At 36.4% G+C, this 18,317-nt stretch overlaps 1 protein-coding gene across 1 annotated transcript; it reads right to left on the reverse strand.

Moving 5' to 3' along the window:
• Positions 1-1,181: 1,181 nt before the first annotated feature.
• On the reverse strand, positions 1,182-18,286 carry BTF3L4 (basic transcription factor 3 like 4). Its single transcript, XM_045857705.1, has 6 exons — positions 18,141-18,286; positions 14,811-14,876; positions 10,153-10,266; positions 3,045-3,246; positions 2,164-2,223; positions 1,182-1,630 (listed from the first exon to the last, which is right to left on the reverse strand). The coding sequence occupies exons 2-6, from the start codon at positions 14,862-14,864 to the stop codon at positions 1,584-1,586; spliced, it is 477 nt and encodes a 158-aa protein (XP_045713661.1). The 5' UTR covers positions 14,865-14,876; positions 18,141-18,286; the 3' UTR covers positions 1,182-1,583.
• Between the last annotated feature and the right edge of the window lie 31 nt (positions 18,287-18,317).

Below are 18,317 nucleotides of genomic sequence, written 5' to 3' on the forward strand. Positions count from 1 at the left end.
AACATAACAGGAAAATGAACAAATTTATAAAATAAATTGAGGTGTCTGGACGATAAAACACAAGAGCTTTGCCTTTGGGTTTACAGATTGCTTGATATGTTGTTGGTCTTGCACTTTAGATGTCAAATCAAGATATCTAGCTTGAAACAAAGTTGACAGGCTGTGAGGTTAAGCCACAGTTAGTTTGATGTTGGACCAGGAAATGATAGATTTTCTAAATCTTATCCTTAAATATTAGCTAAAACAAATGCTGATATAGCAAAATGCAAGCTTTTATCATTAGATATCAAGAGGGAAACTTGAATGAATGCAACTTACCTCCAAGTCCTCTGAAAGGAGGTGACAATTAAATACTGTGTTTTTACCAGTGTTCTCCCAAAGCATTACTCTAGTAAGCATGCAGGAGGATGCTGTGAGCAGCAATAATAAGATCCAATCTAGAGGTAGGTTCAAGGCCAGAGTAGGAGAGTGGTTGAAGAAATCCTCCTCAGGCCAATAACTCTTCACAGAATGCCCTTTGGTGCTGGGGGATGAGTATATGGCTGATTTTTTTTTTTCCTGATTCAAAAGGACATTCCCAATTCCAACCTTACTAAAAAAAAAAAAAAAAAAAAAGGGCATTTTTGTACCTGCTATTAAGAACAGCTAGGATACAGGATAAGGCTGGCATAAAATTATTTAGCAAGCACATGCTAGCTATTCCAGTTTGAAATCTATCAAACTGTAAAATCAAGGGGGAAATAAAAAGTTGAAGATGAAGTGTTATGCCTTAAGATAAGGGAACAAAGTCCCAAAAAAGAGGGATTAGGCACTCACTTAACTCTATACGGAGAACATTCTTCTGAGGCTAGGTGGAAGATGAGGAAGAGCATTTCCAAAGACGGACCAGGCCATGTGGGGGTCAAAAGGAGGGAAAAAGGCATTTAGAAAGAAACTACTTCTGGGTCTGACTAGGTAAGTGAAATCTAAGGCAATTGCACCAAAGATATGCTACCTATTTCACCAGCAGGAAGCTGGTGAAAATATCTCAAGACATTTTAAACCCAGAGAAATGTATGACAAATGTGTTAACCAAGCAAATGAAAACCAAACCTTCAAGGATAAAATTCTCTTCAGATTTGAAATCCAAGATTAATTCACTTTTCATTAATTTTATGCATTAGAAAAAAATTAAAAGTAACAAATGTAAAGATTTGTTTTATTTCTACTGGGGGAAGAAGGAGGATAAATAGAACTGTTTTCCAATTTGCTCTCCATTGTATATACACATACCCACACACACACACACATAAACATACACACACCAAAAATATCCCAAACAAAAAAACCAAGAATCAAAAATCAAGACACCCTCAAGCTGCACCAATACTTCTTATTTTGACCAAAAGAGTAGATCCTGGGAGGAAGTGCAAAATGCAAAATTATATGACCAAAAAATGCTGAACAAACAGCATTATTAATATACAAAATATTTATATTACTGAACTAGTAACAGTTGATATTCTCCGTGTCTGTAAAACTTTGGAACCACATAGCTGATGTTAAATCTAGTCCATGCCAGCTTCCAAAAACCAGAAAAAATTTTAGTTAGCTTCATTCTTTGATGCCTCATCAAAATTTTCTACGAGATCTGAAAAAAAAAAAGGTAAATGAGTTAAAAATACATAAAAAGAGGTAAATAAAATTCTTAACTTCTAACCCCAGTAAAACAAAATTGTTCTTCCTAGAATTAGCCTGAAAATACATAGGACAAGGGGGTAGAAATGAATTGGTGGCATTTTGCTAATATCTCATTTATCTGCTAAAACCATAATCCTAAGGAAATGTTAGTCTTTTTTTATTTACGCATACTAAAATGGACAGCATTTTCATATATCAATCATAGTTCCCACAAAAATGTTATAATAATAACTATCCAAATTTATAATCACAGTGATTCCAAATTCATAAATGCAGGCAGCAAAGCTTTGCGTGGTAATTTTGGATTCTAAGTATTACATGAGAAGGCTTTTAATCTTTTTAATTAGATCATATCCACATCATTGTGAATCAATTTAAATTTATGAGCTCACCATCGACAAAAAATTGTAAGTAATTATGTAGTAAATTTAAATGAGATCAGCAGGATGCTAAAAATCTTAAAACTAAAGAAATGTCACTTACCTGGAACATCATCATCCTCCTCATCAATGTCTTCTGGCTTTGGTGCTTTGCTATCCAACACTGTAAAAAGTTTATTTTAAAATTAGCCACAGAGAACAAAGACATCTACAAACACTTTATCCTTTTTCCCTGTCTATATCTTATATAATTATTCAGAAAAAGCTAAATACTGTCTAATCTAATACCATACTTTTTACTTAATACTAAAAATCAATGGAACTTTAACTTCATTAGATGTATACTACATACAGCAGGCAATTTGAATGGGCACTGAAGGTAAAACTTATATGTAAAATGGAGTAATTCAGATTAGCTTGAATGAAAAGACAGTTAATTCATTCTCCAAATTCCATATTCTCCAAATAGAAAATTAATATTCAAGATGGTTTTTCATCTCTTTTGGTGTAAGCAAGTATCTAGTCATGTAGTATGAGCACTAAAGTAATAGGCTCTTTGATTTTTAGGGGAGACAAGTCACATTTGAAACCAGAACTATCTTGGAAATTCAGTACAAATGGTTGTTGCATCTATAGTAATCAATATTAAACAAAAATTATAGTTCTGTGATAACACTATGTTCTTGTTGTCATTAGTCAGAAGTGAATATCAAATTGACTATTTAATGTGGCCTGCAAATCCTAGCACTTTACCTTTTAGGTAATTACTCTTAGCTCTATTATAATTTCTACCAAAATATTCCCTATGCCACATTGTATAATATTTAAAGAAACAAACTAAATAATTTATGAAGCACACAAGTAACTTTATAAAAGTAGAAAATATATACAGGCAAATCCTTCCAGTAATGGGACACCTTTTAAAATAAATAGGTTCTTTAATTAAGGTTGGGAGGAAAAGAGGTACTAAGTTGAAATACCTACCTTGCCGAGGGAACTGTTCAGCTAACTTCCTAAGACTTGTTAAGCTGTCAGCACCAAGCTGACTTAATATTCCAGGAAGCATTTCTGTGATTGGTTTGGCTTCTGCATGACCAGTAATTGCAAAGGTGTTGGCAGAAAGGGAAGCTTGGACTTTGGGATTGTTGAAATGAATAACTGTTCCATCATCTTTAATCATGTTTACCTGTATGATCATGAAAGAAAAAGATACTTCACAAAATAGATACAACTAAAACAGTATTTTTTTAAAAAATAGTTGTTAATTATTTTTCTCAACTTGGCAGTTATGCAGTCCCAAGGTAGTAATTATTTAAGCAGTGGGTATGGGTGGAAAAAGATCCTAACAACAAGGTAAAATGGTGTAGATGGCACAGATTACTAGGATGGTCAAAGAATCTACATTTTAAATTCAAGACTTCTATGAGAAAGTAGTTCATGCCCACATTAAAAAAAATGTAATAATCAGCCAAGAACTGGCTTCTTAATGAAATAGCCATTATCTTACTCAATTTACACTATCAAACTAAATTGGTACAGATACCATTTAGTGAGGTAGCATCTTAGGGGACAGGTTGTAATGGGGTAACAGTGTCTGGTAAAAATAACCACTGAAAATCCATAAAGAACACTCAGAAATGTAATTGATCAGATATTTCATTTTAACACAGTAAATTTACAAAGATTTCAACTTGTTCTCTTCATGTCATTCTGTGTAGAGGATTTTTATCAGTTCCTCTAATTCTTGCATGTTGCTTCTCAACAACCTTCAACAACTCTTGTAAATGTGAAAGTACCTCTCCCACCCACTTGCCTGCCCACCTGGACATGCTTTATCAATTACTAGGAAACCTTCAGAACCATCCTCACATTCTTTCTATAGCTTTCATCAATATGAATTTTTATTGTTTCAGACTGGATTTATCACATGGCCTTGGACTAATTGAAAAGGAAGATTAAGCTATTTAAAATGTTATTTTTCTCTCACTTGTGCACTTTCTGTGTTTCAGTAGAGCTGAATTTGTGTAAGTTAAATGTGTAAATAATGTGATTCCACTATGTAGTTGACTCCACTGGGTAAGTTACCTTGGTGGTAACATGCTTATTATGTAAAAAGGTTAGGAGAGTTAATTCTTGGCTACTTTAGAAGCATTTCATGATCCATCCAAAAACTGCCCTTGTCACAATCAAGCAGAGATGCTGAGTGTTCTCCATGGTCAGTGGAAGTGGGCTTTTCTTCCCAGAGGTGATCACCACCACTGATAGACAGCACCAGAAAGGAAGGGGAAGAAAGGGGCGTCTAAATTTCAGGCAAGACCTGGAACACAGAGAAAATAAAGGCAAATTCCCTGGAAAACTGTAACTTTACTGTACAAATAATTCCCCAATTTTTTCCTGACATAATCACTTTTCAATTCTATACCCATCCCTCTTTCAGTATTGTACTTAAGGTTCTATTATATATATTATACACAGTTAGCATTCAATCTAGCTGTTGTAACAAATATCATCAGTTAAAAATAGTTTATGTTAACTTTAGAAACAGATATACAGTTCTGAAGATAATTACAGTTTAGTTAGAAAAGTTTAATGTTAAAGTAGCTGAAATTCTGAAAGAGAAAAAAGGTGGCACAGTGGTATGAAATGGGATATTGCTCTGGACCTACCCTAGAATCACATAATTTTAGTATGGGAAAAGAATAAAGATATGCTGGGACTATATTTTCCAAATCAAGACCAATCACATATTTAATAAAGGATTTCTATAATAGTTCAAGGTATGAAAAGAATCTCAAATACTGGAATTTGAGATTTTTTAAATTTACAGATGTTAAAATCACAGGAGACTTGAAATAGATATTGTTCCCCCTAAAGTCAGGCCATATTATTTGTTGAACTTCTAGTCAATCTGTTGTGAAGGAAATAAATACTAAAGACAAGAACTCTTGGTTAAGCAACATACCCAAGAACAAATAGTTGGTTACATGCAAACTCAGAACTAAATTTGGGTTTCTTAACTTTCTGTTTAATTTCCTTCCTATGATGTCATTCACATTCATTTTTATGTAGCTGGACTTAGAGATTTCTTACTTTTTCCTTTTTTATTTAATTGTTGTTCAAGTACAGTTTTCTGTCTTTTACTCCCATCCCAGCCAACCCCCCCCAGCCCTTCCCATCTCCCTCCCATTTCTACCCTCACCTAGTTTTTGTCCATGTGTCCTTTATACTTGTTCCTATAAACCCTTCCCCTTTTCCCCTGAAATTCACTCCCCGCTCCCATCTCCCCTCTGGTCAGCCTGTTCTCTGTTTCAGTGTCTTTGGTTATATTTTGCTTGTTTGTTTGTTTTGTTGTTTAGGTTCCTGTTAAAGGTGAGATCATATGGTATTTGTCTTTCATTGCCTGGCTTATTTTGCTCAGCATAATGCTTTCCAGTTCCATTCATGCTGTTGCAAAGGGTAGGAGCTCCTTCTTTCTTTCTGCTGCATAGAATTCCATTGTGTAAATGTACCATAGTTTTTTGATCCATTCATCTACTGATGGGCACCTAGGTTGCTTCTCATTCACATTCTTAAAATGCTTATTTGCTGATAAAAATTCAATTATGTGGTCCCATAAAAACTTTCTAGAAAATTATTTACCTCAGAATATAGGCAAATGGAGAATGTAAAAGGAAAACAGTACAGATACATGGATAACATATATCTTCCTATCTACAAAATAAATAATAGGTCAACTGAGAACCAAAAGAATAAACAAATTCAAAAGTTTTCCTTCTGTTCAAGCTTCTTTCTCAAGGGCTAAATGTTAAGTCATATTTTACATCGTGATGTAGGTCTTTGTAGGCTGAAATATGTTGAGTTTAGTGTAAAAAGCAAGATGTATTCCACTTCAGACTGAAATGGAAATTTATTAATGGTTGTTTTAAATGAGGTTGTATTTAAAATATGAATAAAAAGGCCCAGAAAGGGGTGGAGAGTTAATATTAGAATACAGAGAATAAAATAGTAGAAGTTAAAAAGGCCAGAATATTTTATTTCTAACATTCCTTCCTCTCTCCTAAGCAAATGACACAGTTATATAAGGCTCCTAGACACAAGTGATTAGAAACTATTAAAGGATGAATTGTTGGGCTGATCAGTTAGATACCTCCCCAACTCTTTGAGAGGCAAAAGAAGGGCTAACAAACTTATTAAATTCACGAAGCAAATTGCATGTATTTCATATGGAGAATTTACCTTTTTTCTGGTGATTTTATTGATATTTGGTTTAAAATCATACAATCTATAATCTACATACAGTATAAGAACAAGGAGCAGACAAGTAAACAGACTATTAAATTAGCTACTATACCCTTTTTAAAACAAACAGCTCCTTTATGTCAAAATGTTTTCCCACTTAATAGGTAGTTGAATGTAAAGGATGCTACTTGAACAATAGAGGAGACATTTTTGAGACTCCTAGTCCAAAACACCAGATGCCCTTGCTCTTATTTTGTGCTCTAACAATACTGACACATCTTGTAGTTACCAGAAAGTATTTTGTCCTCTCATGCCTAGTGCATCTACATATGCAATTTTCACTTTTTAGAAAACCCTTTTTCTGATTCTCCACCTTGTAATTTCCCATTTATCCAATCTTTGGGTCAGATGCTCTTAAACTTAAGGTGATTTATGCACCTTCTATACTTCATGGGTATTATAAGTAATTAGAATGGTTGTGATAAAATTATGTTTGCAAGTTTTTGACGTTGTTAGAGATGAACTCCTTGAGATAAGAGACCATGCCTTACTAGACATAGTATGTCCCCCAAGTATCCGGCACATAATAGTCACTCAAATTTGTTGAATGAATGGACACCGCCTATATATAGAATTTATTCTAAATCATGGATGCTGTCTTAAGGTTTAGAAATAGCACCAGTAATACTCCCCAATAAAGATGCCCAGAACCGTCTGGGCTATATCTCTGGCCTGACTTCCTACTGTTCTGGCCTTTCAAAATCAACCTGACTGTCCCACAGAATTTAGGGCCATTTTATTTTATTTTATTAAAATATTTTGCCCTGGCTGGCGTAGCTCAGTGGATTGAACGCGGGCTGGGAACCAAAGTGTCCCAGGTTCAATTCCCAGCCAGGGTACATTCCTGGGTTGCAGGCCATAACCCCCAGCAACTGCACATTGATGTTTCTCTCTCTCTCTCTCTCCCCCTCCCTTCCCTCTCTAAAATAAATAAAATCTTTTAAAAAAATATCTGAGCTCTGGCTGGCGTAGCTCAGTGGATTGAGCACGGGCTGCGAACCAAAGTGTTGCAGGTTCGATTCCCAGTCAGGGTACATGCCTGGGTTGCAGGCCATCACCCTCAGCAACCACACATTGATATTTCTCTCTCTCTCTTTCTCCCTCCCTTCCCTCTCTAAAAATAAATAAATAAAATCTTAAAAAAAATAAAAGTACATCCAAATATCTTCAAATGTCACATATCATAAAACATTTCCAGAACTTAGTTCTGGATTCTACTCTTGTAATTCACCTAGGAATTCCTTCCTAAAAACTGGTTATTTACTTGTCTTTGTATGAAAATCATCTGTGACACTCCCCTGCCCTTTACTTTTTGACAGCTTTGAATTCTCTCTCTTTGGTAACATGTAAAAGAAATCTATATATAATTATACCAAATCAATAAACTAATGTGTACATAAAAAAAACAGAGAAGCTTGTCTCAATCCGAATAGTGTTTCAGTTTTGAGAGTTTCTGAGGAAGAATTAAATTAAGCTTCAGGAAAAGAAAGAAATCACCAATACTGATTTCTTTTAGCCTAGAAAGTAAGATTAAAATTTTACTTGGTAAAAGTGCATTCAACAAGTTTTTAAAACCCACCATTGATCTCCCTGCTCCTCACCCACCAAACAGTACTTACTTTTCTTTTCTTTTTTATTTTTTTGGTTTTTCAAGGTCTAAGTATAGGAAACATAGTAATATTATTTTTGGCAGTCATGTCTTTTCAAAAGATTTTACTTAAACTGAGAAACAACAAAAAGACTGTATATTCCTCAGAGTTCAGCACTATGTAACAAGTTTAAAACACCCCAAATTAAAAACAAAATTCTATTTAATGTACTTCTAAGACATATTTTTGATATCTTAGTGTTTCTGAAAACTGTATGTTTTCATGTATACATTTAATGCAGTAGTTTTTTTCTCCTAATAACTGTTTTTAAATCAAGCATATCATTTTCTTTAAAAGACTGAAAAAATACTACTATAAATATAGTAATATAAACCATAATGTCTAAGGTAATATATATTATATATTATCTCAGATTATATATAGCATACTAGAGATTCCTAAACAATATTATTTTAGATATGCAAAATGATATATCTTGGTTCTTAAAAAATCAATTTTAGAAAGAGGGAAAGAAAGAAAAAAGTAAAATCCCTTCCCATCTTAGGTTCAAATATTGAGAAATTTTACAGTTATTAACTTGCACTGTTAATTATCTTTATGCATATTTTCTCTGTACAACTAATTTGCGAGGGTTGGAAGACAGTACACATGTGCACACACACCAGCGTGCAAGAGCAATAGTATATACATGCCTATCATGTACCATTATTTTTTGTGTGATGCTCTGGAGCTATGACTCTTCAAAAAGTTAGAACTGAACTGGCAATACCAACAAAATAGAATTCACAATTCAGTTTAATAAATACTACAATAAAATTAAAAACAGAACATATGGAGGAACATAGGAAAGGCATCTAACCGTCCTTTGCATATGTGTGCAACAGGAAGGTTTCCGGGAGGAAATAACACCTGCATTAAGGCCTAAAAAAGGAGAAACAGCAATGTCCTTAGAAACAGTGATGGGGATTTCTTTTATCTGTAATGGGGTAAATATTGAATTCTGATGGGAGGTGCTCAATAATACAGCGTATAAGTAGGTTACTTTTCCTTTTTTTTGCTGAGGTGGTACCACACATAGTAAAATGATATAATTCACTCTTAACTTATGGCAGTGGCAATTTAAACAGTGGTTACTATCAGAAATGGAATCATTAGATAGAAATAGATCTAGATGGTAACATTACAAATAGTTATTGTTAATATTTTTCTTGAGTGTCTTCTGAAATAATATTAATCTTTGGCTTCATATTTGAGAGACACAGTATCATCAAAATATAATAAAATGATTCAAAAATCCATGGAAAGCTACTGCTAGTGCTTCTTGGCTGAGGTAACAATTAGAGAGACTTGTAGAGTAGAATGGTGCTCTTATGGGGGAAAAAAAAGGTCTACCATATCGGAAGAGATCCTGGGGTTTATTTCTATGTTATTAGAAAATGATCTTATTTTACATTAAAATTCAAGAGAGTTCCATAATTCTGTCACACATGCGATACTTTCAGTCTGAAAATATGAATTCCTTAACTGTCTACTAAAATCACTTTTGGACAATCACCCAATTTTATACAATAAGCAAATTCAATAGCTACAGTCCTTCCAAGATAGCTGAGTGATAATATCAGATTCTCCTAAGCTGATATTTTACATTTAAAAGTGTAAATAGCCCTAGGTGATGTGGCTCAGTGGACTGAGTACTGGCTTGTGAACCAAAAGGTTGCTGATTCAATTCCTACTCAGGGCAGGTGCCTGCATTGTGGGCCTGCATTATGGACTGGGGCATGTGAGAGGCAACCAACTGATGTTTCTCTTGTACATTGATGTTTCTCTCAATTTCTTTCTCCCTGCCTTACTGCTCTCTCTCTCTCAAAAAGAAATCTTTAAAAAAAAATGTGGATAATTAGCCCTGGCTGGTATGGCCCAGTGGAATGAACGCCAGCCTACAAACCAAAAGGTCACCAGTTCAATTCCCAGTCAGTGCACATGCCTGGGTCGCGGCTTGGCCCGAAGTGGGGGCATGCAAGATACAACTGATCAATATATCTCTCACACATCAGTGTTTTTCTCGCTCTCTTTCTCCCTCCCTTCCCCCTCTCTGAATAAATAAAACATTAAATAAAGTGTGGATAATTATTTGTGAATATGCTATTTGTTCACATATTTAATAATTTACAAAGTGATCATACCTCTTCAATACCAGCTATATTATTCACAGCCAGTTTTTTTAGAGAACTCTGAAGTTTTTTGTCATCAGCTGTAGCTGTTCTATGTACCACCTTCTTCTTTCTGCGAGCTGTACCCTGAAAAATAACCAAACAGAAGGGTTAGCATGCCTTGAAGGCATCTGGGAACTACAATCAGATGTCTTCCTATCCATAGTTCTCTTAACAAAAACCAACATAAGAAATTGCTGACTATAAGAACAGTAATGATTAATAATGCTCAGAGTTATGTTTATCACACTAATCCAGATTTTTGAAGGTCAGTTCTAGTCAGTTTTTATTTTTTCCAATATCCAACCTTTATCATCTCAACACATTGTTTCAAGTTTTCGAATAAAAAGTAATTTATAACTTCTAGACAATTCAGTGTAATTTATAACAACTTATAAGCATTATAAGGAATACATTTTTACAATACCTACCATCCCCTGACAAAAAAGTCTAAAGATATTCTGAAACTTTGGAGATTATGACAATATTAAGAATCAAATGCTGCCCTGGCTTGTGCGGCTCAGAGGACTGAGCACCAGACTCTGAACTGAAGGGTCACCAGTGCGATTCCCAGTCAAGGAACATGCCTGCATTGTGGACCAGATCCCCAGTGGGGGTGCTCGATAGGCAACCACACTTTGATGTTTCTCTTCCTCTCTTTCTCCCTCCCTTCTCCTTTGTCTAGAAATGGATAAATAAAATCTAAAAAAAAAAAAAATCAAATGCCTACTATGTGAGTATTCTAGAGTCCTAGAATCCAGGAATGAAAACCATCAAGTTCTTACTTCAAAGAGCACATATTATAGTGGGAGTATAAAGTCAATAAATACATAAATTATATCATTTCAAATGGGTTAAGGGTATTAAGAAAACACAGTGATAAGAGTACTGGGTAGGAGCTAAGTTAAAAAAAAAATAAAGACACTATGTGAAATAGGAAAAAAGGAAAGAATGTTAAGGGAAGGCCTCTCTGAAGAGGTGAAATAAGAGTTGAGACCCATGGGAAAATCTAGGGGAAGAGAGAGCCAAACAGAATGAAATGAGTGAACCTATTGTGTTTAGACAGAGAAAGCAGGCCAGTATGGCTACAGCAGAGTGAACAATAGGAAAGGAGAAGGAAAATGAAATCAGAAAGATAGGCAAGGCCTAGGTCATGTAGCTTAGAACACCACAGAAAGAATTTGGATTTTATTCCAATTGCAATAGAAAGCCATTGGAAGCCATTTTAAGCATGGAAATGACTTCATCTGATTTACGATTTTAAAAGATGACTGAGGTTGCTGTGGAAAATTAACTATAATGAGATCAACCAGGAAGCTACTGTAGCAGTCCCGATGGAGAGATGAGGATTGTGGCAGTGGAGATGGGGAGAGCTCAGACTGTCAGAAGAACAAACAGGACTTGCTGATGCACTGGATGTCAGATATGAGGAAAAAAGGAATCTAGAATGATGTTTAGAATTTTGGCCTAATAAGCAAATAGGTTGAAAATTATATTAAGATAGAAAAGTCTCATTTCTAAATAGGTACTTTGAAATTCTAAATACATTCCACTGAAAAACTATTTAAAATAAGGGATATCTTCAAATAAATTTCCAGAAGTGGAATAGCTGGGTCATAAGGCAGTTCCATTTTTAATTTTTTGAGGTATCTCCATATTGCTTTTCACAGTGGCTACACTAATCTGCATTCCCACCAACAGTGCAGAAGGGTTCCCCTTTCTCCACATCTTCACCAGCACTTGTTTGTTGATTGATGATAGTTCTGACAGGTGTGAGGTGACGTCTCATTGTGGTTTTAATTTGCATTTCTCTGATAATTAGTGGTGTTAAGCACATTTTCATATGTCTATTGGCCATCTGTATGTCCTCTTTGGAGAAGTGTCTATTAAGGTCCTTTACCCATTTTTTAATTGGATTGTTTGGGGGTGGGGTTTGATGTTGAGTTTCATAAGCTGATTCTGGGAATTTATCTGAAGAAACTTGAAACACTAATTCAAAAGAATATACGCACCCCTATGTTCACTGCAGCATTATTTACAACAGCCAAGATTTGGAAGCAGTCAAACTGTCTATCAGTAGATGAGTGGATAAAACAGGTGTGGTACATTTACACAGTGGAACACTATTCAGCCATAAAAAAGAAAATTTTACCCTTTGTGATAGCATGGGTGGACCTGAAGAACATTATGCTAAGTGAAATAAGCCATTCAGAGAAAGACAAATACCATATGATTTCACTCATATGTGGAGTTTAATGAATAAACTGAACTAACAGGCAAAATAGAGAGCAAGCTGACAGTTCTGGGTGGGGGCTTAGGGGTGGAGGGATGGAGCAAAAAAGAAAAGGAACTCACTGATACTGACAACAGTGTGGTGATTGTGGGGGGTGGGTGGGTGGAGGTGGAAGATGGAATGGAGGTAACTGGTAATGGAAAAAATGTAAAAATTTTTTATAAAAAAATAAAAATAAAATAAAATAAAATAAGGGATAAAATTCCCAGGCCAATTTATAAAAATGAAACCTAAACCAGACCTGAAAAACTAACAAAAGCAGCCTAAGTCTTGAGGGCTAAACCTTTTTGAGGCATGGCAGGAGTAAGGGGAAAGGAAGGGGGTTTCAATCTCGGAGTAGCTCCTACAGTAGTACTCAGCCTTATTGAGGGTAGGCAGAAGTTCACTTTCAGCAGCTCTGGTGGGAGTGGAAGAGAGCCCTGTGAGTAGTAGCAGAGGATGTGATGATATCTAGTTTCTGAAGGATGGACTGGAGTGACTGTTTACATAGATGGTCATTTATTTTTTAAACATTTCTGACTCAGGGATAGCTTAATTGCTTGCTGGATATCTCAATTCAAACGATCCTCAGATACCTCAAATTGAACATGTCTAAAAGCTTATCAATCCACCAAACTATTCTTCCTATATTTCCTAAGTTTTACAGCTAGTAGTACCATCATATATCCAGTCTTTAAAGCCAGAAATATGGGGTCATCCCAGACTCCTCTCTCCCTTTAATCCCTCGTATACTATCAGTCATGTCAATTCTAACCCCTAAATTTGTGTCCCACATATAGCAGTGGTCTCTCAATTGTTCTCCTCTATGCAAACTTCTATTTCATTCCATTTCCCAAACTGCCAGCAGTCATCTTTCTAAAATGACTTTTATTTCCTTCTTAAAATTCTTCAAGTTGCCCCTTGCCTCTTGGATAAAATCCTCAGCTCCTAGTATGGCATATAAGAATATAACGCAACCCCAAATTATATACTCTAAACTCTAACAGTGCCAAGCTAAAGCAAACCATCCCATTAAAGCACCATGTTATCTCAGCAATCTTTGTGCCTTTGCATGTGTGAGAATGGCAATCTCTTTTCAACCTACCCATTTACCCTCTCACCTGTCTACCTAGTGATAAATTTTTATTCTTCAAATCTCAGCTCAATGATGACTTCCTTGTCTCTCCTAAGCAAGAGTGCCTTGTACTTCATTTTAACATTTATAACTCTACAGAATAATGGTAAGGATGTCTCTCTTCCAAGCTGAGCTGTGCCAAGAGAAGGAGACCTTATTTATCTTCTATGTGTTTGGCACATAGTAGGTGCTCAATAAACTAGTTAAATGAATGTGTATATATATATATAAATAGTGATATGCTGCATAAACTCTTCTAGGTATTTTCTATGGTTCTTGAATATCCCTAGTTTTCACATTGGTACATGACACTACACTTGATGTAACAGTGTGACTACTTTGGTTACATGAATGCTAATATGACTCCAAAGTCATATGACTGTGTCGCTATGAAAGGAGAAGGTACTAGTCACTTCTTTCCTTCACCATCTCCTGTCCCCTCCCTAGGAGCTGTGGTTATCATCAAAGTAGCTGTGGTTATCATCAAAGTAAATGACACAGTGGGGCTGCTACAGAGTGTCCTACCTACCCCTCCCCAGGTCAGAGGTAAGGACTGTTCTTGCTTTTCCTTTAGCAAAAATTGTACTGGGCAGAGATAAGGTTAGAATATTCTCCTTGAGCCCAGGGCCAGAGCTGAAGGGCATCAAAGACTTTTGGTGTTCAGAACTAGCTCTTCCTTAGGCTTCAAAGTATGTAAGAATGCTCATGTTCATAAAGGCAGGAAATTTGGGAGAAAAACCTAGCAATGAACAAAATGTACAGTCAGCTTGGACATCTCTAGTTAAACCACCTGTAAACCAAACTATAGTGGTAAAAGTATCCAGTCAAGATGAGGTAAACTTAGCATCTGGGATGGCCGGCAGGTCTGTTCTCTGCCAGACACCATGTTAGGTGTTTTATCAATATTACTCTAATTTTTAAGAGCATCTTATGTAGGATTATTTCTCTTTTGCAGATGTAAACATGGAAGCTTAACAAGGTTGGGTAGCTTGTTCATGTCACATAACTACCAGATATTAAGAAAATTCAAACAAAGGTGCCAGAGAGAGAAGTCTTTTAGTTATCTATTTTAGACTTAGACAAGTTATTTTCAATTTCGAATGTGGTTTGATCTTGATTATTAAAAAGATTTTAGATTTTCAATGATACAAATCCAAAATAATAACAACAACACTATCTGGTAATAATACAGTCTCCTATCAATTTTTCTTATGCCACACTCACCTTGCCCCCTATCCGGACCTGAGCCTGAAGTTTGGCTAACTTTTCTTGATTCATGCTGTGGTAAATCTAGGGGGGGAAAAATAGATTTGTTAAAGTCACTGTTTTACCAAAATAAAATAACTGTTTATGCAACAGTACCTTCTGGTTCACTGAGCTTGCAATATTCATTACCACTATGATCATATTAATACTCTCTATATTCTTAATAAATATTAATAACTTTTTTGAGCTTCATGAACCATATATTAAAGGAACCAAAATTAAATCATACCACAAAAGAGTTGAATATACAAACAGAAAACAGAATAGGATTCTAAGTTAACTATTTGAAGATCCCTCCTTTAAAAGCGTGATTCAGTACTTTGGCATTCGGTAAAACCTAATCAGTTGTAAAATCTCTGTAGGCAAGCCAGTTTTTCCCTCAACGGTTTTTACAGCAGAGAGCTGTTACCAAATGTTATCAGCACAACCTTTAGATATTTTTTTCCCAAATCATATTCTGTATTCCTTATAAACCATAAATAGAAGACTGAAAAAAAAAAAAACCCAACTAGACAAAGAAAAATTCAACAATAGGCTGTGTAGCTGTCCAGATATGAGGTAGCTGTGTCCTCTATTCAAGGTCAGATGATATGTTAATAACAGGGAAAGAGAACCAGATTTTTAGATGTTCAGTGCTTCTGTAGCATTTCCCACTGAGTTCATCAGATACCTTGCACTGATACAGTATGTCATGCTTGTCAAGATATTCTTGCATTCAGGGTATAATGCCTCACTGCACAATCTGACAAAAGCATATCTCTGCCACATTACTACTAAATTTTTTTTTGGAGGGGGGAGGAGGTGAAGAGACTCTTAAGTATAAGCTCTTTAAGGCTAAAATTAATTTTGAAAATTCTAAGAACATTATAAAGTCAGGAATCCTAGTATGGACAGTGATATTTGTACAAAGGAAAAAAAAGTTCTTAAGTTTATTATGGGCCATAACATTCCACACTATATAAACAAAAGCCAATGTTAAAGTACTGTTTTACTTTCTGTGGATCAACAGATCATTATTGAGATGTGAGAGATGGAATATAGAAGTACAAGGCTGTTATCAAACCCCTTTGGCCAATTCTCTAACTTCTTCATAATCATTAAGATAAAAAAGATTGTTTTCATTTGTGAAATAAAAGAGAACCAAAGATTGTATTAGTACAAGACATCCTGTATTCTGACTCTCTGCTTACGTTAACTTGTGTATCTCTCTGTTTTAAGGCCAAATAAATCCCAGTTCTCAAATAACATTTATTTTTACATTAATTCAGTATTTATTTATAGTCTTCATTTTCCTAGTTGTGCAGCTTAATCAAATAACATTTAGAACTTATGATTCCTTAAATCTTGCTCAGCACTGTATCACAATGCTCAAGCAGCTAAAAACACACTTTCATTGAAGGAAGTATGATTCGAGTACAAAACCAGAGAAGTCTTCAGTGTGTGTCAACCTCAACTTGTAGACTTATGTGTGCTGATGTAAATCCCAATATCTATACGCAGTATCCACAGAAAAAGACCAATATTCACTTTTCTCAAAGGAATTGGCCATGAAGATGTAGTGAACTAACAAAGAGCCTAAGGACTTTTTTACAAAAAAAGGGGCACAGGGAAAATATTAGAACTAGACATAGGGTAAACCTTTTGGGACTCTTAGGCATTTTGAAGTGACAATCCCCAGGAAGAGATGGAAGAGAAGGAACAGAAGTCAAGATAAAGAATCCTGACTTGTCTGAAACAAAAGCAACAAAATTATTTATATCAGGAAAACAGAGAACTTGTTCCCAGGCAGCTATCTCAGAAAAAAAGCATTTTAGGGAGGTTAGAAGCTCAAGAAGTTAGGGAAGAAAGAAGGGTGGTCCTTTGTCTATTAGCAGGTGGGGGTATATGGAATTCAAGTAGGAAAGAGGATTGGACTTTGTCTATGAGAAATGTCAGGCTCAGAAAGAATCTGGACTAAACTTCCAAGATCATCTGGTTTACTTCCCTATTCCTCAATCAACTTGTAATTCTTGTATGTGAGTCCATCTCAAATACTTTTAGGCAGCCAGGAAGGTAAGAATATGGATAACATACAGTTCACCTCCCTCTCAATTTAACAGATTTGCAAATGAGGGCCCAGAAGGGAAAACTCACTTTCTAGTTTCAAAATAGAAAACTTCCTAAGGCTGTATGTTTAATGAGTTCTTTCTTGGGGATCCTAGAATCTTTTAGTCCTTTCCTCAAGGACTCAAAAAAAGGGTATAAACAATGAGGTTATACTCAGTATTTATTGAGTGCCTATGTTCCAAGCACTCAATAAGTAGGCACTTTCACATACATCATGTTTACAGAAATAAAAGAATTTCTACTTTTAGTCCCGACTTTTTTTTTATTATGTGGGGTTTCTTTAAGAGAGGCATGGGCTTTGGAATCAGAAGAATCAACGTTCTACCACTTCGGGTTTCTGAAAGGTATTTTACTTCTCTGAACGAATGTTCCTTCTGTACTAGAAAAGGTGTAACACCACACATGCCACAGATTTTTTTTTTTTTTAATGGTTAAAGGTGATCAATAGCATGGGGTATGGCTCACAGTAGATACGCAAAAACTAGTAACTACTGTTGTCAATCTTGAGGGAACAGCTATGGTATAATGATATAAAGAACGTGGTATAAGGAACGTGGGAAACGAAGTTGAGACCATCATTCCTAGCTGTGCAACACTGTGTCTATCGGTCAATCATCAGTTTCCTGACAGCTTATACTAAGCATCAAGCAGTGTGATGGGGCTATGCAGATGGGCAAGGCACTGTCTCAAGAGTGGGAGGCCGACTGAAAAAACAAATACTGCCATTAGGAGGTGAAGAGCGTTGCAACATAATTCGGTTCCAGAGGCTAGGGGCCCGGGGCCTGCTAACCTCAGTTACCCTATCTGTAGGGGAGGAACAAATGAGATGACAACAGACTGGCTGTGTATACAGCTCCAAGCTCACAGCACTGTTGTGAACAACAAGAGTAACAAGACAGAGGTAGGGAACCACCCGCCTCCTGGGGCTGGATCTGGGCGGCGAGAGCACGGGCCCGCTCGCCCCCACAGGGGGCGGTGGTGCTGGGGACCTTCCCTCAGGTGCCGACCCCCAGCTGCGCCGCCGGTGACCGACAGGCCAGGCTAGCCGCCTCCGCCCCCACTTCACGCGCCACGGCGGAAGTGGCAGCCCGAGAGGTTGGCGGGTGTCGAAAGAAGAGGGCGGGGGGAGACCGTGCGCAGAGGCCTATGGCCGTGGAGTGGCGGGACCGCCGGGGGTCTCACCTGAAGCAGGGAGGGTCCTCAAACACCAGCACGCGGCAAGAGCAAGATGGCTGCCTCAGTGGAGACAGAGAAAGACGACGGAGGCGGTGGCGGCGGGAGCAGAGTCCACGTGACACAGCGGCCCTCGCCAGAGCAACCTATCTGGGGAGAGCAAATACAAACTACAGGGCCCAGCCT

This window comes from Phyllostomus hastatus, unplaced genomic scaffold, assembly GCF_019186645.2.
Source record: "Phyllostomus hastatus isolate PE091 unplaced genomic scaffold, TTU_PhHast_1.1 phas_contig_147, whole genome shotgun sequence".
Taxonomy (NCBI): domain Eukaryota; kingdom Metazoa; phylum Chordata; class Mammalia; order Chiroptera; family Phyllostomidae; genus Phyllostomus; species Phyllostomus hastatus.

Excerpts from the sequence above, each read along its gene's own strand:
- BTF3L4 (XM_045857705.1), bottom strand. The coding sequence starts at position 14,864 with ATGAATCAAGAAAAGTTAGCCAAACTTCAGGCTCAGGTCCGGATAGGG. Across the intron at positions 3,247-10,152 it reads ATATAGCTGGTATTGAAGAG|GTAAACATGATTAAAGATGA; the intron begins GTATGATCACTT and ends ATGATCATACAG. Across the intron at positions 1,631-2,163 it reads GGAGGATGATGATGTTCCAG|ATCTCGTAGAAAATTTTGAT; the intron begins GTAAGTGACATT and ends TTTTTTTTTCAG.